Below are 27,513 nucleotides of genomic sequence, written 5' to 3'. Positions count from 1 at the left end.
AAAAAAAAGAGTAACCCACTTCAATTTGATGAACTTTACCTATACTTATGGATGTAGTAGCTCAAAAAAGGGAACAAATCTTTACAGCAAGGATTACTCCTACCCCCTCGGTACACAGGGTTGACAGGGATGGGCAAGATATTGGCTACCTAAAATGGTGGGTGTGTGGCTATAAAGGCAAGAAGTGACTGGCTTTCAAGCTTTCAAAAGGGAGCTCAGTTCCAGACGGGGCAGGGGTAGGTAGAACCTCCACTGAATGATTTCCAATCTATTGCGACTGGGCTGGCGAAAGGAAATGGATATGAGACTCTTGTGGTACAATAGTGAATAATTGCCATCAGGACTGACTGTGAGGGTCAGAAATGTAGAGGTAGATGTTTTTTGACAAAAGGAGGGGAGTGATTGATTTTGCAGCCCACGAGGGAAGGTCCCTGGGACCATCAAGTGAGAAGAGCGGAGGGCCCAGAGAGGCAGTGATGCCAGGGATGGAGACAGATGATGGCGTGGACAGATGGAGTGGCTGGGGACACTGGACCCACGGAGGGAGATGTGCTGTGTGCTGATGGCCGGGGGTGGGCCTGTGTAGTGTACCCTTTGGGTATTTGATGATGCATGTAGGGGATTGTGATCATTGCAATGAAACTAAATATGATAGGATGAATATAAAACTGATGTTCTCCCATGTTAAACTCACATAACATAATTCAAAATAAACACTAAAATAAACCAAAAAACACACACACAAAAACACCTTTTCTTAACATTTTACAACAGTGGTCTCATACATAATTTGCCCTTTTGTGACTAATTTTACTCAGAATAATGTCCTCCTGGTTCATCCTGTTTTCTTCTCTTGGTGCATTTAATCCATTTCTAGTCATTGTAATTATTGATAGGTATGAATTGATTGCAGTCGTATTGCTATGTGGGTATTTTTTTTGTGTGTGTGGTGCTACTGGTTTCCTTGTAAGACATAATTTTCTGCACTGATTTAATTTTGTTTGTGGGTTTTCTTTTTTTAGTGATTTCTGCTGTTGTAATGTTTACGAAATATTTCTGATTTCCTTTTTATTTTGAAATAAAGGTGTACTAATTTTCTTTGAGGTTTACCTACCCTGAAACATTAATTTTTTTATCTTGAAATCTACTTGATGTCCTCAACATTTGGAAATTCTGTATCTATAGTCTTGTCCCTCATAGATAGATCTCTAGTTCCCTTTTTTAGTCTAGGAGGTTTGTTTTTCTTTGAGTACTTGTATACCTGGAGTCCTGGTGTGGTGCTGTAGGAGAAGCACTAGACCCTAAGGTCATTTGAGTCACAAGGTTGAAGCTTCAAACTTACCAGCTGCTCCTCAGGAAGCCCTACTCAGAGTTGCTATGAGTTGGAACTGACTCAATAGCTCTTAACAACAACAGCATGTCTGGATTGAATTCTGGGTGGTGTTGACATATATGTTAATGTCACATTGTTGTTTGCTATTGTTGGTTCTCAGTCCAAATGATACCCTTTAGTATTTTTTTGTAAAGTTCTTCTAGTTATTCAAAATTCCTTCAATGTCTGTTTATCTGGTAAGGTGCTAATTTTGTGATCTTATTTGGTACCCTCTTATTTGGGTGAGTTACTTGAAGCTGGTCAGCTGCTCCTTGGAAACCCTATACATTGTTGCTATGAGTCAGAACCGACTAGATGGCATTTAACAACAGCATTCGAAGCTAAGACTGGGCCTAGGTATCTGTGCTTCCAGACCTGCATTTCTAGACATGCTTTGCAGTCCTGTTCACCAGCACTAGCCCCTAAGTCTGTCAGAAAAGTCTTTTTATTACTTGGAAAGTTTTCCCTTTTCTCTAGTAACACTTAATGAAATGGTGCAAAAAACATATTTTCTTGTTTGTTTTGGAAAGACTTGAGCATTTGTTTTCATAAACAAAATACCATAAACAATGGTGAAAATATTTGCCTTCTTTTCTACATGGTTTCTGCTGGACTCTCACTGACTGTCTCCTGTTGGTCTAGTTAGAGAATGGAAGTGTTTGCACTATTGTGGGTTCACCATTTGAATACCTCAGTTAGGGTGGGTTTGAGTGGTGTTGATCAGGTGGTATAGGAGGAGCTGGTACTGACTTTTGCCCAGTGGGTGGAGCTGCAGAGGGTGTGTGTGGTTGTGACTGAGGTGTATAAGTATGGTGACCATCTCCTGTTGGGTGAAAAGCAGGGAGTGGGAAGATGAAAAGAGAGTAGAGAGTAGCAAAGAAAGATCCAAAGGGGAAATAAAGAAGGGAAAAGAGAGAAACAGAAGAAAAGAATGAAAACCAAAAGTGAAGATAGAAAGGATAAAATTAAAGGGAATGGAGAGAGGAGAGGAGACGAAAAAAAAAAAAACAAAAACAATAAAACAATGGAATGAAAAAAAAAACAAAAAACCCAAAACAAAAAACACTTTTAGAAGTTTGACCAGGCAAAGAGGAAACTCTGGGGTGCTCTCTGTCAGCCAAGGAGCTCACAAAGTAGGTGCAGAAGGGGTGTAACAGGTGAACTCCTGGCCTTAGTTGGAGTTCTTACAGACCTAGTTGTTACCTATGTGCAGGGCTCTTCGTCCAGGGGTAGTTTGTGGAGGCCCTTGATGGAGCTGGTTTCAGTGTCTTTTAGGAATGGAGGGCAGCTGGAGGCAAGGTGGCTGATTATGAGGTTTCTTCTATACTAATGCTGATTTGGTGCCTCTATAAGTCTGGGGCCTAGCCCACCTGAATCCAGGCACCAAAACAGCGCAGTTGGCCCCACACCTCACACTGGTGTGCCTCCCAACCAGTATGCCTCCCTACCAGAAGACTGAACTCCCAGAGAACTGGGTCTATTCTGGGTGTGGATGAATGAGGGTGGAAGCTGGCCACATTTCTGATAACCAAGGGAACATGGGAGAAAAGAAGGAATCATACCTTTCTATCACCGTGTGAGTCTGCTTTGCCAGGCCACCTTCGGTCTCCAAAGCTGCTAATAAAAGTTCAAGATGGTTGTGCAACATCTGGTGGGCCATTCACCAATCAGTTTTCTGTTCTTGCTGTCCCTGCTCAGCTTCTCCTCTCAGGAGTCACTCAGTTCACATCTCTAATCCCATCTCAAGGAACTGTGGTAGCGTAGTGGTTACGAGTTGGGCTGCTAACCTCAACGTCAACAGTTCAAAACTACCAGCTGTTCATGGAAGAAAAATGAGGCTTTCTGTTCCCGTAAAGATTTACAGCCTCGGGAACCTTATGTTGTTGTTAAGCACTGTAGAGATGTGTAGTCGATTCTGACCCATAGTGACCCTGTGTAAGGTTTCCAAGGAGTAACTGGTGAGCTTGAACCACTGCCCTGCAGTTAAAACTGACTTTGGAGTCCAATGCATTAACCTGCAGTGCCATACCAGAAGTCCTGGAAACCCTATACAAGGTTGCTATGAGTCGGTACCAACTCCACAGCACATCAGCACCAGCCAACCCTTCCTCTGAAGTTCAGGTTTCTAGATTTTTCAACTGAGTCTGTTTCATTTGGTCACTGGTGTCTTTGTTGTAGAGGGTCTGTGTCATACCTCTGCCTAGTTAAGTTGAGGCTGTCAGAGGTGAGAGAAATGATTTCTGACTGGGTTACCCAACGGAAGCTTCCCTGGAAAAGGTGAAAAACCTGGTGAGGCTGATGAAGTGTATGATTCCTGGAGACACTGTCATCACGGTTTATGTGAATGATACCCTGATACCTCCTGGATTTGTGCAGAGCCCAGTGATTACCGTTCAGCTGGAGGGAATAGTGGGAAACATAGACTGGGTGGAGTGTTGGCTTAATCTCAGATTATCATGACAAAATGGTCACTAAAGTAGCCTTGGGTCATAGCACACTGATGGGAGAAGGAGTTTGTTTATTACCTGTAAGTTTTGTTTTTACTTTTCTGTAGGAAGGTCAAAGGGAATGACCAAATGAATTTTAGTTATTGTATAAATACAAAAAAGGTTATCATTGTATATATTTTTTGAAGAGCCATTTCCAACCGTCCCCAACCCTGAATTGGTTCATTTGTATAATGACAATATTACTTGCATTATTATTATTATTCTCTTTATGCTATGTTTCTCATCATAATCATCTCTCTCTAGATTCCAGAAGGGGGGACTGGGGACTCAGGAAGAGAACGGACCAAGACCTTCACCTATGACTTTTCTTTTTATTCTGCCGATACAAAAAGTCCAGATTATGTTTCACAAGAAATGGTATGATGTTTTTAAAACCTTTATATTTTGATTTATTTTTCTAAGAAAAGCATGCGTACCCTTAAACTCTTTGAATCATCTTGCAATTTTTGCCCCTACTTAATTTTAGACCTTAGTATATTGGTTATTACACTGAACTGAATATCTTAATCCTTTGAAGAACACAGACACCAATGAGATGTTTTATTTATTAATTTATTTTTCACATCTGAGCATGATGATACGATCATAACTTTGATATGGTTCAAAACTAGGACATGGCTACTATTTTGAAGGAGCTGCACAAATAAAGGATTTTGGGAGGAGAGAGATTTGTATATTGTGACTCCCAGGAAATAAACTGCTTAGTTTATGTAAATCCTGTTGCAATGCAGTACTTTAGGAGGGAGATGCAAAACCTAAGTCAGATTTCTCCTGATTTGGTAAACTGTCATAAATGTCCAGAATCCTTTCAGAATGTAGACTTATATTGGAATTTGTCCACAGAGTTCTTTCCCTTTAAGCTTTTATGATCTGAAATGGAGATGTGACATGGCAGGTGCAAACAGACCAAAAGGTCTTCACAGGAATCCATGGAGATGCTGATGCTGGCATGTCATGTGAGCATAAGGATAAGGTGGGGAAAGCTAGGTGGGAAAAGCTTGGAGCGGGCTTACAGGAAAACACCAGTGTTGGGGAAGGAACATCAGCTTCATCACCAGGCCTCTTCGTATCTTGTTTAGCAGATTTTTTTTGTAGCTTTGTAAGTTACATTGTTTCAGGTCTTCATGTGTTAAAATGGGAATAAGGATTCCTGCCATGCGTACTTCAGGCTGTACTCCATGTACCATGAAAAGTAGAACATTGTAGTTTAGTTCCTTGTGACTGAAGTATATTCATGAACTATCATCAGCATTGCCTTGGAGCTGGTTAGAAATACAGACTCTCAGGGCCTATTCTAGACTTGCAGAATCAGAATGCATTTTAACAAGATCCTCAGGTGACTTTCTTGTACCTTCACATAGGTGAGAACCAATGTAGTTGGTTTAGAAATGGTTTGTGGAGGAGGTGTTCAAAGAATTGGGGGAAGTGTTGAGTTTAAATATCAGGAAGCTACAAATGATAGCAGCAGTGGGTATGGAAACGATGACGAGGTGAGTTTCATGGAAGTGGTGGTGTTAAAGAGGACCTGGGAGAGGAAAGATGAACCACTTTTCCTTATGTTCCTATTGGCAATAGGAATCCATTTAATTTTCATAAGAATCAAGTCAAGTAAATTTCAGCTCAGAGAATTTAAGTAATTTTCTCAAGTTCATAAACCTAGAATCAGATCTTGCAGCTGATATATACAATGGGTGGCATACCACTGGAAAGTCTGTAAGGGTATGAGAGGAAAAAGTGTGGCTTGTTTTATATGACAGATGGAGAGGGCAGCCCTGTTGAATGACAGATTTAGTGAGTGAGTGAGTAATCAGTGGATGAGTGAATAAAGGTAGCTTTGGTGTCTAGGTGACAGCATTAGTTGAGTTAGTAGTTAGGAGTCTGGTGGTGGTGGTGGCTATGTGCTGTTGAGTTGGTTCCGACTCATAGCGACCCTGTACAGGGTTTCCGAGGCTGTGAATCTTTACGGGAGCAGAACGTCTCATCGTTCTCCTGCGGAACAGCTGGTAGTTTTGAACATCTGACCTTGCAGTTCGCAGCCCTATTAGTAACCACTACGCTACCAGAGTTCCTTAGCTAGGAGTCTGGTAAGGAATAAAATACCATAGAAAATGAAATTCAGATTTTGACTTTAATAGGAATTATGGATGAAGTTGTGGGCCCTAGAAAGTCTGTTCAGGGAAAAACAAGATGTAGTTCATTGTAGCAGTCTTCAGAGTGTCTTCAACAGAGGATGAAGGAAGGGTTGGGAAGGGTCTCTATTTTTAATTTACCTAATGAGCAGCTGGATTTCTCCCGTGTTTAGTATGAGGTTTAGAGGATTTCTGTGGACAGAGGACTGTGCTAAAGGAAGCCTGGAGATCACGTAGAGTGTTGTATGACTGCTGAGCTTGGCATATTGGAGATAACTTTGTTAGGGTTTTTTGATGGGCAAAACCCATCTTCAGATGGGAGTTACTTTATGGGAAGAGGAGACTTCCTAAATTCTAGTAGAGCTGAGACCAAGGAATGACAAAAATAATTTTGCTTTTCTGCGAGTTAAAAATAAATGCCCAGAATTTAAAAAAATATTTAGATTGTAAAAAGTTTTCAGTTGATGAAGATAGATTAAATGCTTGAGGTGTATGTATAGCATCTGTTCTCAGCTACTTTGGTGTCTTTGATCTACTGGTATATAAATAATGCGACTGTTAAATCACACAACTAGAAAAGGCCTGAGATATGTTAGTAAACACTACTTTTTAGTAGTTGTTGTTGTTGTTAAGTGCCTTCGAGTCGGTTCCGACCCAGAGCCATGTGTTAATAATGCACACGTAGATGCATGAGAATCTCTGTACCACTCCATTATAGCCAGTAAAGAGAAACATACTTCCCTCATCACTAATTTTCATACCTCTTGATAAAAAGAGCTTTAATTTTGAATTTTGACTAGGTTTTCATGATATTGTTGTTGTCAAGTGCCTTGAAGTCAATTCCAACTCATAGTGACCCTGTATAGATTTTCCCAAGATAGACTGCCGAATTTGAACCACTGACCTTGTGATTCAAACTGACCTTGCTATCCAGTGCATTTTCCCACAGTACCACACCAAGACTCCATGTTTTAATGATGCCATATGTAATCACTAAAAATGGGCTGTTTCCTCGAGACTAGAAACAGGGGAAGATGCAGAGTTCTTAGCATGATGCTGGTCTTTTTTTGTGGTTGGTGATCAGTTGAATGTAAAGGAGTCTTGGAAAAAACATACCTATCACTATAGTGGAGTCCTGGTGTGGTGCTGTGGATTAATGCACTGGATGCAAGGTCCATTTGAACCACAAGGTTGGCGGTTCAAGCTCACCAGCTGCTCCTTGGAAACCCTATACAGGTTTGCTATGAGTTGGAATTAACTCAGTGGCAGTTAAAAACAACATAGTCCGGATGTTTCCCTTAATGTTAAACAAATGCCAGATAGATGGCTATTCCTATATTTTCCTTTCAAGTTAATTTTAGAATTAGGAAAAAAAGTTAATGAGCAATTAAAATCAACATTCATGTAAATTAAAGATCACAAAATAGGGTCTAATTTTCTTAATGATTCTTTAAATTTTCAAACAGAGGAGGCTTTGATCTTATAAAACCAGTTCCTCAATTCAACCTTAGAGAAACTTGAAACCTAAATCTCCCAGATGACAAGCTAGATAGTACAATCTGCTTTAACAGGGCCCTCTTGTGGGCAGTTCTAAAGTGAGGCCCTGGTGATACTTTGGAAATTAATTTGTGCTCAGAGAAGCAGCAGGGTGGATTTTGGAGAACCAGGGTGAGTGAAGGATCTCAGCAGAGTGTGATGCCAATAAGGGAAAGCAGGTTGTGAATCTCAAAAAATGTCCTTCCCTCTGCCTTGGTTCAGTAGATTGCACTTAAATGAGTACTTTGTGGGACTGTGTACGACTTAAACTCGCTTCCTTGCCAAGAACCCTGGAAATGTGGGCAGTGTCCAACTGGCTCTCAGTTCTCTGGATCTTGTTGTTATGTGCCGTGGATTCGGTTCCAACTCATAGAGACCCTGTACAGGGTTTCCGAGGTTGTAAATCTTTGCGGGAGCAGAAAGGCTCATCTTTCTCCCGTGGAACAGCTGGTAGTTTCAAACTGCTGACCTTGTGGTTTGCAGCCCGATTCGTAACCACTACGCTACCAGAGAACCTCTCTGGATCTTGGCACCCTCTTATTTTGGGTGAGTGAGTTATTTGAAGGTGGTCAACCACTCCTTGAAACCCTATACAGAGTCACTATGAGTCAGAACTGACTAGGTGGCATTTAACAACAACAGCATTCGAAGCTAAGACTGGGCCTGGTATCTGTGCCTCCAGACCTGCATTTCTAAACATGATTTGCAGTCCTGTTCACCAGCAGTAGGCCCTTCAGCTTCTGTGTCTGTCAGAAAAGTCTGCCTAGTAAATACAGGTTAACTGTCTAGTAAATACAGTCATTATAAAATGGTGGATGTGATTTTAACCCTAGGAAAGAATTTTTATTTGAAAGCCTTCGGGTTTGGTTTAAGTGTATTTTCCATGAATTTGTTTTCATCCCAGCAAAACTATGAGAGAAGATCCTTCTTAAATTATTTGCAAAGTTTATGGGAAAGTTTTTCTTTCTATTCAGTAGCACTTCATGAAATGGTATAAAAAACATATCTTTGTTTATTTAATTGGGAAGACTTAAAGTAGTTGTGTATGGACCACAATGGTGAAAACAAACCTCAAACAAGGGGCATGGAATTTTTAGCTTTTGATTCTTAGTGGAAATCTGAGGAATGGCCTCCCAGGTAGTATTGTAGCTTAGATGCTGATTTAGAAGCTGTGGGAAAAGAACATAGACTTTGGAATCCGAAAGGCTTGGGTTCAAATTCCATTCTGATACTCACCTTTGTTTCCAGTTATTAACTTCTCTTTCAACTTCAGCTTCCTTATTTGAAAAATGAGTCGTGAAATGCTACTCACCTTATAGAGTTCTAATGAGGAGTAATATATGAAGTTAACATTTATATGCCAGTTTGTTGTGCCTTAGTATGGCCAGTGATGTTGGAAGCTATGCTGTTGTTGTTGTTATGTGCCGTGGAGTTGGTTCCAATTCATAGCGACCCTGTACAGGGTTTCCGAGACTGTAAATCTTTACTGGAGCAGAAAGCCTCATCTTTCTCCCACGGAACAGCTGGTAGTTTCGAACTGCTGACCTTGAGATTTGCAGCCCGATTCGTAACCATTACGCTACCAGAGCTCCTTTTGGTATTTAAATAGCAATAAGGTTACCCATGATGGACAGGTTCAGTGGCACTTGTGCATTAAAACTGCTAAAAACATAGTAACTAAAGAGAACTGCTGCAAAATCACAGAAACCTTTATTCAACAAAAATATCAAAATGTGAAACAGTTTTTGTTGACATATCCTCCATCTAGGTCAATATGCTTCTGAAGGTAGTGTTTCCGTCTCTAAAGCATTCCCAACAAACACTGTATTCTTCTTCGATTGACACCATGTTAAACTGGCAGTTTTGGTGTCCTCGAAGGACTCAAATTATGTTCCTTTCACATGTTCTTTGAGTTTGGGTAATAAAAAGAAGTCTGGATGGGCAAGATCAGGGCTGTAGGATAGATGGGGTAAGATTTTGCAATGAGATTTTTGTAGGCTAGCCCTTGTTTTTCTTCAACAATGAGCTAGGTGTATTGACAAGATGGAAAAAATTCCTTGGTGCAACTTTCCTGGTCTTTTTTTCATCAATGCAGTTTTCAATTTTCTGAAAATGTCTTCCTAATAAGCCCCCATGTTCATTCTGTGTCAGCTCTGAGAAAAATCTATCAAGATGAGCCCTTTGAAGTCCCCTAAAACAGTCTGGGTAACTTTCTGAGTTGACCTCTCTGCTCTGAATTTACTGGCCAGCAGATCTGCTGGAAAACCTCCTTCTTTTTGAAGCAGATTAAGATGTCTGTATTACTTAGAGAACTAATCTGCAGGCTTCACTGATCGCAGAGACTTATCTAGACCCATTTGTTTGGATTAAACCCCTGCGTGTGCAAACTGGAACCCTAGTAGCAGTACTTTTTAATTTACCCTCATAATTTCAAAACTTAGCCTTATGAATTACAACAGGATATTGCCAACTTGGCACGTCATCAGGAAGACTCTGTCACTGGCGGAGAACCTTGTGTTTGGTGAATAGAGGGCCGATAAGGGCAAGGGATACTCTGAGTGAGCTGGATCCCCAGGATAGCCCCAGCTAAGGACTTGAAAAGCTTGTGATTAGGAAGCTGATGGAGGACTAGATAACACTTCATTTTGGTGTGCCTAAGACTGCCATGAGTTGTAGTAGACTTACATAGTTTCTATTTGTCTACCTGTCTCACATAAGACCTGAAGGATAGTGAGAATGCCAGTGAGTGTGAGCTGCTGTATGTTATTTGTTAAAGTGCCTTTGAATCACTTCTGACGCATCAACCCTGTGGTGGTGGTGGTTATGTGCTGTGGAGTCACTTCTGACTCATAGCGACCCTGTACAGGGTTTCCGAGGCTATAAATCTTTATGGGAGCAGAAAGTATCATCTTTCTCCCGTGGAATAGCTGGTAGTTTCGAACTGCTGACCTTAAGGTTCACAGCCTGATTCATAACCACTACGGTACCAGAGCTCCTTCATCAACCCTGTATAGGTTTTCTAAGAAGTGGCTGGTTGGTTTGAACCACCAACCTTGTGGTTAGCAGTCCAGTGGTAGTGCTACAGTGCCTCACCAGGACTCTATGTAGTTGAGAGTTAAGGCATCAGAATAATGAAGGTAAGATCAGAAAATATTAACTCTTAAAGTTCAAGTGGAAAAAAAAAAAAAATAGAATGAATGAGACAGGAAATTATCATAATCTGTCTGTTTTTGACGGACAGACTGAGGAAATGTGTTCCAAACAAGTTTGCAGGAGCACCGTGCCTGAGGAAATCTGCAGTCCAGATTCTGGGTGGTGTGTTCTCTCATGCTGGGGTGACACACTGTGTTGTTAGCAGGGATGGCGTCTGTGGAGTTGAGGTGAGCTCAGGGTGGCTGGTATTCCTCAGTTGATGTAGGTCCTTTGTTGAGTCTGGAGAGTCTTGGTCCCTCTGTGGGGATGACTGCCTGTGTCTCTCTGATGCCTGCCTCAGTGTGTACGCTTGAACAGACAGCTGGCTTCCTGGGAATCGACCCCATTGGCAGTGCTGTCAGTGCCCTGGGCCATTTCGAAATCATCTGGAGAATTTTTTAAAAAGTCCCATTTCCTGGGTTCGTTCATAATCCTGAAATTCTAACTTAATTGGTTTGGGCTGCAAGGGGGTTGGAGGGGTGAGGGACATTGGAACGCTTAAATGCGTGCCAGGTGTTGCTAATGTGTAGCATTTGTGATCCGTGCTCTAGTCTGCTTGTCCGTAATTGGAGTTGATTTTCTACGTGTGAGAGTTGGGAAGTTTTAGTTATTTCCTTTCCCAGTTGGGTATAACCAGGATGAACACATATCTTTACTGCTCCAGTGAAATATGGATACTTCCCATTCACTCCCCAGAGTATCTTAATGGAATGATGTGGTGAAGCTTACTTGGACTCAGGAAATTGTAGGCACAATCCCAGGCCCCACACAATTGTCTGTCTTGCTCTGTGGGCAAATACTCAAATAGGTAGAGATATCTGTTCTCTGAGGTGGGTGGCCCCAACCATCTCAGCCTTATTCTGACTCATAGAGATCCTGAGTTTTTGAGAGTGACTGGTGGGTTTGAACTGCCAACTTTGTGGTTACCAGTGCAGTGCTTATTCTGCGGCACCATAATGAACCTGCAGAGGTGTGATCTATTTGATTAATTGTTCTTGTTGTGTTGCTAAGTGCCTTCGAGTCGGTTCCGACCCATAGCGACCCTATATAGGGTTTCTGAGGAGCAGCTGGCGAGTTTGAACCACCGACCTTGCAGTTCAAACTGACCTTGTGGTCGAGTGCTTACAGCTCTATACCAGGACTCCAATTTTGATTAATTACAAACCCCTTAATTAGTTTATCATGATTCAAGCAATAATTTCCGGCTGCTGTGACCTTCAGGCTTTGAATACTAAGTTCTGGAAGTGCTGATAGGATGAATAGATTTATAAATTTACATAGTTCAAAAATAGTAAATCATGATGTCTTAAAATCATCTTTGCTTCTAAATATAATTGCCACTTCGCTTTGTTTGCATTTTTATATTTCAGGAAATTTTGTTGATTTAAATAAGAAAGAGAATGGGATTGCTGTTTGCTTGCTTAAAAAGTTTGCTTTTGCTTGAAAATGGGGTGCTTATTTTGTTACTGGAAATGTTTTGATTTCCTTACAATGGGGTGATCCTTAAGAGATGAAAGTAGCATTCAACATTATTGTTAATACTTGAAAATCTATGGTAATTGTATCTTTTGTGTGTTTCTTCTTTTGCCTTTTAGGTTTTTAAAAACCTTGGTACAGATGTGGTGAAGTCTGCATTTGAAGGTTACAATGCTTGTGTCTTTGCATATGGGCAAACTGGATCTGGAAAGTCCTACACCATGATGGGAAATTCTGTACGTTGTTTACACTGTGTGTAGGGGGGAAATGTTTCTTATAATCTGTTTGAACTGACTACATTCTCTTATCTTCGTCATCTGTACTAACTTGGTTTTCATATTCTGATCATTCTTTAGTAATAAGATAAAACTCATTAATAAAGTTGAACTAAATTTCCTTTGAGAGATTTTAAATTAGAAATAGTTTTAAGTTTTATAAACATGAATAATGGATGTAAGTCCCAGTTCATTTTCTATTTTTAAAGACTTATAATTTTATCAAAAAGGTATGGTAGACCCACAAGTAATTTATGCTTCTTTTCTGCCAACACAGTTTGTATAGAATTCTCTTCTTTGTAAAAGTATGCAAAATATTATTCCTCCAAGAAAAACATTTAAAAAAAACCTTAATCTTTTGTGAAAAGGTATTGTATAAATCCAACAAATACATGAAAAATCAGATTTATATGAAAGGTCTTCAAAAGTTGTGAAAGATGGAATTAAAAGATAAAGGAGTTTTTAGTAAAATCAACTTTATGAACCCCCTTGTATACTTTATATAATTTTCATAGTTACATATATAATATATATATTATATATAGTTTAAGGAGCTCTGGTACCATAGTGGTTATGTATTGGATTGCTAACCTCAAGGTCAGCAGTTCGAAACTACCAGCTCTTTTGAGGGAGAAAAATAAGGCTTTCTGCTCCCATATAGATTTATAGTCTCAGAAACCCTATACAGGTTCACTGTGAGTTGGAACCGACTCCATGGAACATAACCACCACCACCACCATATATAGTTTAATAGTTATGTTATATAAATGAACAAACATTAATGTTCTGTATGCCCCAGAATATGGAAGAGTTAAAACTAAACATTGCTGGAGAGTTGTATCTCTTTCTTCAGATTCAGGTAGTGTTTGTGTTTTATTAGCACTGAACTACTAACTGCAAGATTGGTGGTTCAAACCTACTAGCCCCTCCTTGGAAGCCCTCTACAGGTCACTGAGTCAGAACAGACTCGATGGCCCTTAACAACATCATAATAAAAGCTTTGTTCATGAACGTACCCACAGGCACCATAGTATCTTTATACTAAAGGTTTGCAGGTCTGTGGAAGTAATACATTAAGGAGGTTAGAGCTTTCTCCATGAAATACTTCATTGTATGTAATCTGACTTCTTAAGTCTAGACTTTTTCTTTACTTAAGATGTAAATACAAACTGTGCTACGAATCCTCAAGGCAGAAAAACAGAGAACAAGTAAGAGGAAACCAAGTAAATGAGAACAGATAATTTCAAGAATTTCACATTTCATTTTATCTTACTTCTCTTTTCCTGCCTCCCTATTGTATCTTTAAGAACAAAGCTTTCTCAAAATTTGCATGTTGACTCCATAGTAGCTATTTTATGTAAGTTAAGTATTTAGAAAGCATTTCATAAATTGCATTGTTTTTCATTGACCTTATAGTTGAATACAGTTTGAATATTCATGTATATTTTTTAAGACAAGAAAAAAAATATGGAAGAAGGTTCATTTATTCTTAATAAAAACTGGTATTGATTTAATAATATAAGGAGTACAAGTTCTCTTGTAGCAGTCATGATCCTTATTTTGGGGAAGGGGCTGGATGAATGTCGGGAGGGACTTCAGAAGAATAAATTTGAAATTCAGGTTCTGAAGCTCTGGTTTCCCAACAAGAATTTCCTTGATCTTTAGTATCATTCTGAGGTTCATCAGCTTGATAATACTGACTGAAACTTGAATATTATGCCCACATTATGTAAGTAATATGAAGTAGTAAAATCTTCCTGTCTAGGAATGTCGGTCTAGGGATTCGTACATTAAAAGTGGGATGTGCTTTAGTAAAGTCTGTGAAATCTGGAAACTGTACAAGTGGAAACCTATTAAAGAAGGAAAATGCAAATGTTTTCCACTAAGACAAGTCATAGACAAGTCGTAAGACTGCCACCCCCTGTCAAAGGCAAAAATTGCAAAACCCAAGAAAAGAAGTCGGTCCCCTTCAAGTTCTGGCTCTCACAGGTTTCACTGAACATATTTTGATGTGGTCCTATCATCCACATTTAAAGACTATTATTAACTAGTGTAAGGACTTCCTGGGGTTTTGTTGGTGTTTCTCTACTGCCCTGTGGATTTTTTCATCTTTGGTCATTTGACCAGATCAGATGTTTAACATTATTCTGCATCTGTAGACTGTCTTGTTTGAAAGTTAGAGAATAAGTCTTCTCATGCATGCTTGACATGATTTAACTGGTTAACAACTGATAACCTTCTATTACCAAAGTCCCAGCATTTGGAAATCATAAGGCCCAAGCCTCTCTTTTCAGAGAGCGAGGAGTAATCCTGAAGGCGTAAATAGCACGTCTGGGGCTTGAGGTTATAGGACTGGGGTTGGCACGCAGGCGCCTTGGCCCCAAGTCCACTTCAGCAAATTGCACATTCATCCATAGGTTGCTTTTATTTCAAGTGACAGCTGTAGCCTTCATGCTTCCCACTGCAGGGTGATTCTGGCTTAATACCTCGGATCTGTGAAGGGCTCTTCAGTCAGATAAATGAAACTACCAGATGGGATGAAGCATCTTTTCGAACTGAAGTCAGGTATGACCCAAGGCCTGAGTGACTGAATATGCTCTTGGATGGAGCCAAGGATGTGTACCAGACATTAGGCACTCAGAATGGCTAAGGCCTTTAACTTTCTAAAACAAGACTGCCTCTTCCCTGGGCTGTCAGCATCTTTGGTGGTTCCTAGGACAGACACGGCAGGCTCTTGCTTGTATGTGTGCTTGACCTCTCAGAGCTATGTGGCCTTTGACATGTTCTGTAAATCACCTAAATCTCTGTTGCCTAACCTATGAAGTGGGGATAATCATAGTACCTACCTCTGATTTCTTATAGGAATTAAATGAAATAATTAGCCCATCATGAGTACATAGTTCTATCTGTAAAGTTAGGTGTCTTCTGTTTTTAATGTTATTGTTATTAATGCTTGAAATAATATTTCTGAATTCAATTCTATTTAAAATTTTAGCTACTTAGAAATTTATAATGAACGTGTTCGAGATCTTCTTAGACGGAAGTCATCCAAAACCTTCAATTTAAGAGTCCGTGAACATCCTAAAGAAGGGCCTTATGTTGAGGGTAAGAGTGGATATTTTATAGCCCTATACTACATAGAAATTTCCATAAACAGAAAAGAAAAGCATACGAGGGGAATTGGAAAATCCTTACTTTGGCATCTTATTATAGTTACACAGTACACAAGTTGTCATTATACAATAGTCATTCCTAGAATGTGTATTTCACTGAATGTTCATGGATTTCATGGAGCTTGCCTATACAGTCCCTCTGACTTTAAGAACTCTGAAAACTTGTTTCCAATGTTGTCAGGCAAGGTACATAGCCTATCTTCTGTTACTTAATGGAATTGCATTTTAACAGTCTTATTTTTATTTTTACTGATCCTAATGATGTGTGATAATAAAGATATTTTAAGACCTTCTTAACTTGTGTCCTGGTATGAGGGCATAGGACAAGCTCTTGACCTCAAGGATGGTTTGAACTGCAGGACCGGCAGTTCAGACACACCAACTGGTCTTCAGAAACCCTATACAGGGTCACTGAGTCAGAACTGACTCGATGGCACTTAACAACAACAAACCTGTGAAGTATGTTTGCAGAGTCTTTTGTGCTGTGGCCCTCAGCATTTGTGTTGTGATCCACTGTTGCATCACAATCTGTTGAAAGGAATGATAACAAGTAATGATTGTTAAAGGGCTGGCCCTTGCTGAATATTCTTTACAAATGAGAACATTGTGCTTCTAGTCATAAAGCAAGTTGTGTGACTCAGTAGTTACTTTGTAGAGTATGGAATAGTTATTATTTTTATTATTTTTACCCCAAAATATGACTTTTAAGTTTTTTCTTTCATTGTTCTATCAAATGTTAAAGTAGATTATAAAGTTGGTAGGAGAGCAAACAGAATAATCAAGCAGGGTAAAAAGCCAGAACCTGACCCAGGTACTTATGGAGATTTAGTGTCTGATAAATGTGTGATTCAGATGGTAGGAGAAATAATGGATTTTCAACCTGTCTGGGAGAAAAATAAAGATTTTTGTTATTACATCTCAGGTTTTATATTAGAATAGGTAGCAAATGGGGAGCACAACAGTTCCATCGGATAAACACTGAACTGTTAACCAACCACAGGGTTGGCAGTTCGAACCCACCAGCTGTTCCGTAGAAAAAAGATGAGGGTTTCTGCTTCTGTAAAGATTTAAAACCTCAGAAACTGAGTTGTAATCAACTCGATGGCATTAAACAACAAAAATAGCAATTGAATCAAAGACTTAAATTTAAAAATAAAATGACTAAAACTATAGGTTAATTTTTTTAGGAATATGGAGAAAATAAAGGTTTTTTTATACTTAGATGCCATAAAAGATTAAATTTGAAATGGGTAAATATAAAATTTTACTTGGCAAAACCACCATAAACAAAGTCAAAAGCCAAATGACAAGATGAGGGAACTATTTTCACACAAAGAAATAAATTTCCTGATATGAGGGGACTTAAAGTTTGAGGAAGCATTCAGTGATCTTTTAATTCAATTTTCCCATGAACTTTTTGAAGTCCCGTTGTATATGGTGAGCTCCTCTAAATAAATAGGGACAGAAGAACAGGTCCAGAAATGCAGTAGAGAAATGGACAAAGGATGTGACTAGCCTGTTCACAGGAATGGAAATACAGGTATTTTTAAATGGAGAAAAGAATACTCAGCCTCATTCATAATAAGAGAAAACAGAATAAAAGTACTTTGAGATAACACATGTCACCTAAGACAGAGTATGCAGTTTGGTTGGGGAAAAAAACAGTCTTGTACATTGTTGCCACTGGGTATAAATTGCTTTCTATGGAGGAGAAGTTTACAACATCTATCAAAATTACAAATGTCCTTTGATCCACAGTTGTACCTCTAATAATCTATCCTTTAAAAACATTCACACACATTTAAAAAGACTGTGTAAAATTTCATTTGTAGCATATTACTTGAAATTGGAAAACAAATGTTGTAAACCACCATATTGTCTTCAGAGTAGGCTAGTAAATTGATTATGGTACATGTATGCAATTGAATACAGCTATAAAAATGAACTAGGAATCACTTTAAGAACATATACAGAATGTTCTGTAACATACCCTACATGGAAAAAATAGGTACAAAACATTGTTTTTAATGATAGCACCGTAGTGAGTTACGAAATGGACTGCTAACTGAGAGGTCAGCAGTTCGAATCTACCAGCCACTCATCTAGAAACAGTTGAGGCTTTCTGCTCCCAGTAAGATTTACAGCCTTGGAAACCTAATCTAGGGTTGCTGTGAGTTGGAACCGACTGGCTAGTACACAGCCACCACCACCACCACCACCCTTTATATGAAAGGGAAAAAAAGGTCAACACACACATATGCACAAGCACAGGAGAGAGCTTCCAAAAGTTTGTGGGAAAATTCCATTCTCTTTTAATTTTATTTATCCACAAACTTTTAGAAGTCCCCTTGTGTAACCTATGTGTGTATATAATTTTCTGTATATGTCTGAGTTATTCCTGGAAGGGCACAGAGAAATTAATAGCATTATCTGCCGACAAAAGGGGGGAACTGGGTGGTGGATGGAATGAGAGGAAAACCTTTCACTTTGTAACCTTTGACTTTGGAACCACATGAATATTCGAAAAAAAATTTTAAATGCCTTTGAGTTTTGCCTGAAGGTCATATATAACTATTAGGGTTTTGAAGAGGTGTAGTGCTTTTACATTTATCTTTCTAAGTCCTGTGATTATGGGGTAGAAGATAATTTCTTAACGTTTATCCTAATTACCCACTAGCTGCTCCTTGGGAACCCTATATAGGTTCCCTGTGAGTCGGAACCACCTTGACGATAGTTAACAGTGACAGCATCCTATGTTATAGGCACACAGTTGACAAAGTAATAGCAGTGAGGTAACTGAGTCCACGGAAGGTCAAGTAACTTGCTTCTAACAATGCACGCCCACACCTACTAAGTAGCAGAGCTGGAATTTAAACCCAGACATCCCAGCTTGTAAGTCTGTATCTTAAATTACCATGCTGTACAAACCAGAAAATCTTTAAACAAGTCAGCATAAATTCAAGTTCTTATTCCATTTATTGTATAATAGAGATCTCTCTTGTCCCTGCTCCTTGTCCCCACCTTCCCCCCCCCCCAGATCTATCTAAACATTTAGTCCAGAATTACGGTGACGTAGAAGAACTTATGGACGCAGGAAATATTAATCGGACGACAGCGGCCACTGGGATGAATGATGTCAGCAGCCGGTCTCATGCCATCTTTACCATCAAGTTCACTCAGGTATGGGCAGCTAGATGGATCCCTGAGGCCTCTGCTTGCTGATTCTCACTGGCCAAGGACCAATCATTGTTGAATCTGAAGCAGCAGTGCACAGAGGAGAGTGACCATGTTTTTGTTAATTAGAGTGGAACATGTGCTGTGCACCAAGTTTCTTTGGAGTTACAATCACAGTAATTTGAAATGTCTTGATTTGTACCTGTAAGAAATGCTTATTAGCAGGCTTCCACCCCTTTATAGACATAACAAAGGTGCTCTGTACTTAATTAAGCAAATGTTTTCATTGTTGCAAATTCTGGGAAACAATGGGTTGAGAGTCCGACAAGCTGGAGGCCATGGTCAGTAATTTAATGCAGCACATGATCACTCCATGGAGCTCATGTTACTATGTTGATTATAATTATTAGAGTGATAGTAAAGAAAACCCAACATTTTAAAGGGCTCATATAGGAATTCATTGGAATAAGGAATTCATTGGAAGTTGAGAGCATCTTGAATATGTGTGGAAATTATCGAGGGTAAATATTTAGTGCTTAGGCCAGTAGACCAAGTAAAGGGAAGTGCAGAAATTTAGAGTCCACATAGCGCTTAAGCATATACTAGGGTTCTGGAATGTCCTAATCTGGGTCAGGGAAACACAGTAGCTCCAAAAGATAAGCACTGGACTGCAAACCACAAGGTCATTGCACTTGATTATAATGAGTTCCTATATGAGTCCACCAGTTGCTCCATGGGAGAAAGGTGGAACTTTCTGCTCTCACAAAAGATATATAGCCTTGGAAACCCTGTTACAGGATTGCTTTGAGTTGAAACGGACTTGATGGTATGTAACAACAATGTGATAGCAACAGTGTCAGTGATTGAACAAATGAGACACACATCACCTCCTGGTAAACAAACCAGCATCTTATTAGTTAGGGAGACCAGAGAGCAAGGAAAATGGAAGATTCTCTACATATCAACCAAACAACTGTTAAGCTCTCCAAGACTACCTTTTGTCATACCCTTGCTATTGATTTCCTGTATTTATATTGTTTTTTGTTTGTTTTGTTTTTTTCCCTTGTTTTCTGGCTAAAAGTTGCCTGTATCTAAGAGATTTACATTTCTATCAGAATTTTATCATTCTTTTTGGCATTTTAAGTCAGATTGTAAAATTAGCTTAGAAGCCTTTGGAAAGTATAATTTAATATAATCCAGAAACAAGGAATATATTATTTAAAATTTTCAGATTTTTCAAATGATTTGTAAATCTCACAATGAAATCTACCCTGGGAGAACACAGTGAGGAGCCGAAAATCATTAGAATTTGTGTCATAAACAACACCAAGTCCCTTTGCATCTCGTCATTTTTGCTTTTGTATTTTACCACAGGCAAAATTTGATTCTGAAATGCCATGTGAAACTGTGAGTAAGATCCACTTAGTCGATCTTGCTGGAAGTGAGCGTGCAGATGCCACTGGTGCCACTGGAGTTAGACTCAAGGAAGGGGGAAATATTAACAAATCCCTCGTGACTCTAGGAAATGTCATTTCTGCCTTAGGTAGGTTTATAACTGTTTCTTACCTTCTCTTGTTCCTCATGGTACGGTTCTATGTTAGTAAGAAGTAATTAACTTTATAATGTTTATGTTACAAACCGAGGTAATGTCCTCAAGGGTTTTAGAATCAGTGTTAATTTGAAAAAGCTTTAATAATTGTCTCCTTCATTTTTGTCCTTCCTATAGCTGATTTATCTCAGGATGCAGCAAATCCTCTTGCAAAGAAGAAGCAAGTCTTTGTGCCTTACAGGGATTCTGTTTTAACTTGGTTGTTAAAAGACAGCCTTGGAGGAAACTCTAAAACTATCATGATTGCCAGTAAGAATTTTAAGTTCTTTTTCTCAGCATACAGTGTTTTGTGTGAATTAACTATAAATATTTAAGTTAAAAGGACTCATTAGGAAGTAGCACCTTTTGTGCTTTAAAGAAAATACTGTCTTGTCTGCCTTGAAAAAAATTTCACCTAATATGGTCCAAGCTGTAGTGTCATGTTAACTGTTTTTCCTTTTTTTTTTTCCCTCAGTTCCATAGACTTGTCAGTTTCTTAGTTATGGAAACTGTAAGAACATGTACAATGACTCTCAAGTTTTCTTTGTGTAAAGTACAAGACAGAAAATTTTAAATCTTCTAATCATGTTGTTGTTAGTTCCCTTGGGGTCAGCTCTGACTCAAGCCTACCTGCCTACCACTGGTCCTGCACTATTTCCCTGATCATTGATATGTGTGAGACCATTCCATTAACTCATAGAAGGGAATAATTATAGGGAGTCAAAGTAAAAATAACTCAACTTTGGTTCTTTGTTTAAAACAGTAAATAATTTTAAAATTAAGAATTATAAGCCAAAACTAACACATAAAAAAGAATGCTCAAAATAATGTACTTTATTTCTATATTTTGACCAGTTAACTGTGAGAAGTAGAATAGGAAAAACACATAGGAGGAGGAAATAATTTTTGAGAACTCACAAAATTGTTTCCCTCCTAACCACTTCCCTTCCCCGTTCTTTCCTTTCCTGTGTCCTCTCCTCTTTGTGGGTCTTCCTCTGTCTCAGACCATCCCCATGCCATGCATGAACTATGGAAGTGAGGGATCTACTCTATACCTCACATGCAATTGTACAATCACCTAAACCTTAGTTTGGTATGGAGGTGAGGAGGGGTGGTATTAACTAAAAGACTTGAGAGGAAAAGAATTGACACTGCCTCGTTAGAATTGATCATACCTGGTTGTTAAGTGCTGTCAAGTCAGTTCCAACTCATAGCGACCCTATATAGGGTTTCCAAGGAATTCCACTAATCTTACGGTTCAAACTGACTTTGGTGTTTATAAAGACAGTAGATTTTGCTAGACCTTTAAAATTATTTTAATTCCTATTTAATAATAAAAAATACATAGCATTGAACATATTTTTAATAAAGAAAATTATTTTCAAGAAACAAAAGAATATATTTTCAACAAAGAAAATGGCTCCTACAGCCAGTCATGTATCATTTTAGTGTTAGATGGCCGATTCTAGACCTAACGAAGAACAAAATGACAGGTAATTTTGTATAGTGAGTGCTCTTTTCTCTAAATCATAGATAATTTTTAATATTCAGTACTGTGACAATGATTATTTAGTCTATCCAATGACCTGGAGTTAGCCTAACTTTTACATTAAGAATCAACTTTGTGTTAAATGAAACACAGAGTGCTGTATAAATTGTTTTTTGAATGCATTCTTCACAGCCATTTCACCTGCTGATGTCAATTATGGAGAAACCCTAAGTACTCTTCGCTATGCAAATAGAGCCAAAAACATCATCAACAAGCCTACCATTAATGAGGACACCAACGTCAAACTCATCCGCGAGCTCCGAGCTGAAATAGCCAGATTGAAAATGTTACTTGCTCAAGGGAATCAGGTTGTGTTTTCTCTGAGATTTATGGCTAATTTTCTCTGAGTAATGGCATCTCTTTCTAGATCTTAATGAGACAATTATCTCACTTATAATGTTGATTCTAGTAAATTAAACAAACAAAAAACAAACTCGTTGCCAAATAATGCGAAGCAAGGAAAGCTTGCATGAGTTAGTCAGTCTTTCCTTTACATAAGCCATTGATTGGCCTTTGCATTCATTATATGCTTTGATGTAAGATTTTTATCCACTAAACCTGAAATGATTAACTATCTAATCGTTATCTATTATGGATGGGATTTTATAATGTAATAAGATTAGTGGCATAATCTTCATTAGTGGAATGAAATTGATGTGCTAGAGTAATATTTTAAAAGTTCTATCCATGTACTTCATGACTGAAAAGTATTTTGAATGAAAGTTTTGTTTGAATACCTTTTTAATTTCTGTTTCATAGTTAGTGGTTACGAATCGGCTGCTAACCTCAGGGTCAGCAGTTCAAAACTACCAACTGCCCTCCTGGAGAAAGGTGAGGCTTTCTGCTCCCGTAAAGATTTACAGCCTCAGAAACCCTGTACAGGGTCACTATGAGTCAGAACCGACTCTACAGCACATAACCACCACCACCATTATAGACTAAGGCATTTCCGTGACACCTGTGATATTATACTTGGTGGATCGTCTGAGATGATGCTCCTCTGAATATTGAAATGTCCTTGCTTAGTTGTTAGCCCCCCTAGTGGCCTAATCTAGTAGGAGACCCCAAAAAGATTATCAGGACTAGAGTTCGATGCAAAAGCAAGAGGTTTATTTACCAACGCGCTGGGGTCCACCTTCACAGACTCCTAAAACCAGGAGACAAAGGTGACATTTGCCAACGCGCTGGGGTCCACCCTCACATAGACTCCTGAAAACAGATACTGAGGGCGACCTTTGCCAATGCGCTGGGGTCCACCATCACATAGACTCCTGAAAACAGGAGCTGAGGGCGACCCCAACTCACTATACACACAAGTTTTTATAGGGTTTCAGGGGGCATAATTGCACAGCACTATAGGTACAGTTTCTGATTGGTTGACATTTGGCAAAGTATGAGATGTTACAGTTTAATTGGTCTTGGCACGAAGCAACTTTTTTCATCTATAAGCAGATGGGTTTTGGCAATTGCAAGTGTTTAGTGTTTAGGATATTCTCATTCGTCTGGGTCAGTCTGACCATTATGAGTTTCTCAAGGATTCTTTTAACATTGAGGGCTAACTGATTGACCTTGTCTCTGGAGGGAACTAAAAACTGAGGCCTAGTCTATTTAAAATGCTTCTTGAAGTTCTTAAAGTTGGGTCAAGTAGCTAGGCAAAATCAGTTAGGGCCTTACTAGTGAATTAGTGAATTAGCATTAGTGAGGAAGACTTGTCTTTTTGTGGTTTACAAAGTAAAACTTCTTCTTAAATTGCATGATATACAGTTAGATTCTGTAATGAATAGTAATACAGTTAGGTTCTGGTAAGCTGTTGTGAAAAAAAGTCACTCTTGAACGAAAATGAAAGATAGCTTTTTAAAATGTTGAACTTCGACTGGAGTTAGAAATAAAACAGAGGTACATTTCCTTCTGTTTTCTTACACTTATGAGTATACATTCATAGGTTATCATTTTTTAAATGTTTTTCTTTAATACAAAGTCATCTCAGAGCAGTACTTTTCATCTAGGACTATATGGTACTTGAAGCTCTTGCCATTCCATAAATGGTTTGTTGCTGTTAGGTCCTGTTGAGTCAGTTCCAATTTATAGCTATCCTATGCACGATATCAATATAATGAAACTGCCAGGTCCTATGCCATCCTCAAAATTCCTTGGGGGTCTTTCTCTTTCTTGCTGACCTTCCACTTCACCAAGCATGATGGCATTTTCCAGAGACTGGTCCCCACCTGACAACATGTCCAAACTACAAAAGACTAGTATTGCCATCCTTGCTTCAACTTCTTCCAAGACAGATTTGTTGGTTTTTCTTGCAGTTAATGATACTGTTAATATTCTCCAACGCCATAATTAAAATGCATCAATTCTTCTGTAGTCTTCCTTATTCATTGTCCAATTTTCCACTGCAAATAAGGTAATTGAAAGTGTGATGGCTTGGTCTTGGCACCTCAAGGTACAATTTTTCTTCAGTCCTTTCAGCTTGAGAAATGCTTATCATGTTTTTCCCTTTTGGTTTTCTAACTCTGGATCATTGTATATTTCATTATAATACTTGACTTTGTCTTCTTGAACTGCCCTTTGAAATTTCTGTTTTGTTCTTTTACTTATTTCTTCCATTTGGCTTTTGCATCTGTACACTGAAGCATCTGTTCTGACATCCATTTGGTCTTTTGTTTCTTCTTCCAGACGGTTTGGACTGTGGATGTACTCACTGGATAAAAATCTCACTGTAGTTCTTGGTCCTGAAATGTACCTCACTGCGCTCTTTGAAGAGGCGTTGTGCCTTGTACTTAAAATTACATTTTTACAGGCATCTGACTCGATCATGTGGGGCTTGCCAGTGTGAATAGAAGTTGTCAGGGTGAATAATCCAGCTGGGTTTGATGTTTCAGGATTGTATATCATATATAACATGACCCAAAATAATCATTGATATTCTGTACCTAGTTATTGATATAGTTTCTCAGTTTTTAAAAATTGTGTTTGTTTAAAGTAAGCATTTGAAGATAATTTGATAGGCTCACCAAACTACTGTATATGAGAAAATGTATTTTGAAAATTTTAAGTGTAACTTCTCACATTTGACCTTTTACTTAAGTTATGAGAATGAAAGGGATAAAAAGGATTAGTTTTTTAAAATTCAACTGAGGAAAGTTTTAAAAAAAACAAAAAACAGAATAACTTTGTTAAAACTTTGACAAATTCTCTCTATGTAGAAGGCAAATATAAGGACAAACTGTTGCCTTATATTTGTGATCTTATTTTCTTGTGTTTCTTTCATGACCAAAGACCACTGCTGTGATTAAGGGAATGCTTTTGTTGTTGTAGTTTTGGAAGTGAGGATGAAAAAAAATGATTAAGGTTATTTGAGAATACATTGAAGATAAAAACTCTTTGATAAACTTAATAAACTGCAATAAAGATGAGAGTTCAATTTAAAGTAGTTTGTCACGCTATGAAATTATAAATTGTCAGATAATACAGGCTTATCCTAAGTTAATTACTTTTATGCTGCTTTTAAGACAAGCAAATGTTCATAAATGCCTGTAACCAGTGCCTGTATAAATAAATTGTTTTAGTACGTTTCTTTATTCCCAGATTAGTCTATTCATGGTTCATTGTGAATATTACTTGGATCAGAGTTTCATTATTAGGATGATTCATTTAAGCTCAGCCAAAGGACTCCTGGTATGCTGCTGTCAGATAAGCGCTGCACTGCGAACCAGAAGGTCAGCAGTTCAAACCTACCAGATGCTCTTTGGAAACCCTATACATGGTTGCCATGAGTTGAAACTAACTCGACAACATTAAGTAACTAAAAATGAGCTCCTACTTTTGCTGACTTTATGCATTTGTCATTGCAAAGTATCATGTTCTTAGTTTCAAAACAAGGGGGGTAAGGTTGAAATTCCCACTGAATTGTTTTTATCTTTTCCAGCTGGGTCTGGTGAAAGGGGATGGGGCAGGATGGGGATAAGATTGCAGAATTCAGTTGTGTGTAATTCTTATCAGTATTAATGGTGATTGGCACAACGGTAAATGTAAAAGATGTTTAATTATAAGCAGGGAGTAGTTAATATTCCATTTCAGGAACAGAGGACTAGCAAGAGGGAAGGGATAGTAACCAGAAAAGTGGCAGCAGCAGACTGTGGCGGAGGGGATGGCATAGAGAGATACAGCAGCTGAGGACTCTAGGCCCATGGACTGAAAAAGGCCTGTGAGGAGAGGAAGGGGGCTTGCAAAGTGTGTGACGTTTGGACATGTAAACGAAAATATATTTTCTGTTTTGTATGTGTACACAAACAACAACAACAACAAAAAGGAATAGAGGTAAATACTGTTGGCTGACGGTACCCATTGCCATGAAACAGACTGTAATTTATTGACTGTAAAACTGATAATCTGCCCTGTAAACTTTCACTCAATTCATAATAAAAATTAAAAATATAGGTACATATTTGAATTGTATTGTTGCCATTAGTTGCCATCAGTCGATTCTGTCTCATAATAACCCTGTGCACAACAGAACAAAACACTTTCCAGTCTTGTGCCAGCCTCACAATTATTGTTATGCTTGAGCCCATTGTTAATGCCACTATGCCCATCTATCTTGATGAGGTTCTTCCTCTTTTTAATGGAACCTCCACTTTACCAAGCAGGATATCCTCAGGGACTTGTCCTTGCTGATAACATGTCTGAAGTATGAGAGACGAAGTCTCATCTTTTTGCCTTCTAAAGAGCATTCTGGTTGTACTTTTTTCAACACAGATTTGTTATTCTTTTGTTCTTCTGTAACATCATGAATCAAATTTGTCAATTCTTCTACAGTCTTCCTTATTCATGACTTGGGTCAGGTGCACCCTACTCCTCAAAGTGGCATCTTTGCTTTTGAACACTAAAGAGATCTTGTGCAGCAGGTTTGCCCAAAATAATATGACATTTCATTTCTTTTTGTTTTTTAAGGTTTTTATTGTAGATTGAATAAAAGTTTACAGGGCAGATCATCAGTTTTACATTCAACAAATCATACACTTTGTTTCATTAAAATGATTATAATCCCCTACATATACCATCATTTAATAGTATTTCTCTCTATTCACTTTAGCTTTTTTTTTTTTTTTAAACACTTGCGCATACAATAATTTATACCACCAATGGGTACATTCTGCAAGTCTGCCTCCTGGCCACCATCTCTTAATCCCTCACTTCGCATGAATCTAGAGTCCTCATCTGTTCCCTCTCTCTGTGTCCCCATCTCTGCTTCCATCTCTGGTGTCGTTGCTTCTCTGGATATCTCATTCCTCTTTGCTCTTCTCCCTTGATGATCCTAGGGTCCTCTGTTTCTGGAATGTAAGATTAACCATTCCCCTGTTTTTGTTACAAAACTTCTACCATTACAATTTTGAGAATCGCAATTAGTTATGGTAACAATTACTCATGATTGAATCCTAAGAATCTTATCCCTATCTCTTTTAACCAGACCCATCTAGATAAGATGAACACTATTCAGTGAGGACTCTTCTTTCCCTACACACTATTTTT

General features: G+C 38.6%; 1 protein-coding gene across 2 annotated transcripts in view; it reads left to right on the top strand.

Annotated features, from left to right (window-relative positions):
* The window catches only part of KIF16B (kinesin family member 16B), a 396,905-nt gene that overhangs the window by 6,970 nt on the left and 362,422 nt on the right, over positions 1–27,513 (top strand). For both annotated transcript variants that reach the window (XM_006860622.1, XM_006860623.1), the window contains exons 2-9: positions 4,126–4,239; positions 12,335–12,451; positions 14,959–15,056; positions 15,487–15,596; positions 18,702–18,844; positions 20,213–20,381; positions 20,565–20,696; positions 22,108–22,283. In XM_006860622.1, coding sequence (XP_006860684.1) covers positions 4,126–4,239; positions 12,335–12,451; positions 14,959–15,056; positions 15,487–15,596; positions 18,702–18,844; positions 20,213–20,381; positions 20,565–20,696; positions 22,108–22,283 — 1,059 coding nt within the window. The remainder of the gene's footprint in view (positions 1–4,125; positions 4,240–12,334; positions 12,452–14,958; positions 15,057–15,486; positions 15,597–18,701; positions 18,845–20,212; positions 20,382–20,564; positions 20,697–22,107; positions 22,284–27,513) is intronic.

The sequence above is a fragment of the Chrysochloris asiatica genome, unplaced genomic scaffold (genome assembly GCF_000296735.1).
Source record: "Chrysochloris asiatica unplaced genomic scaffold, ChrAsi1.0 scaffold00039, whole genome shotgun sequence".
Classification (NCBI taxonomy): domain Eukaryota; kingdom Metazoa; phylum Chordata; class Mammalia; order Afrosoricida; family Chrysochloridae; genus Chrysochloris; species Chrysochloris asiatica.
This window is presented reverse-complemented; position numbering and strand designations above follow the sequence as displayed.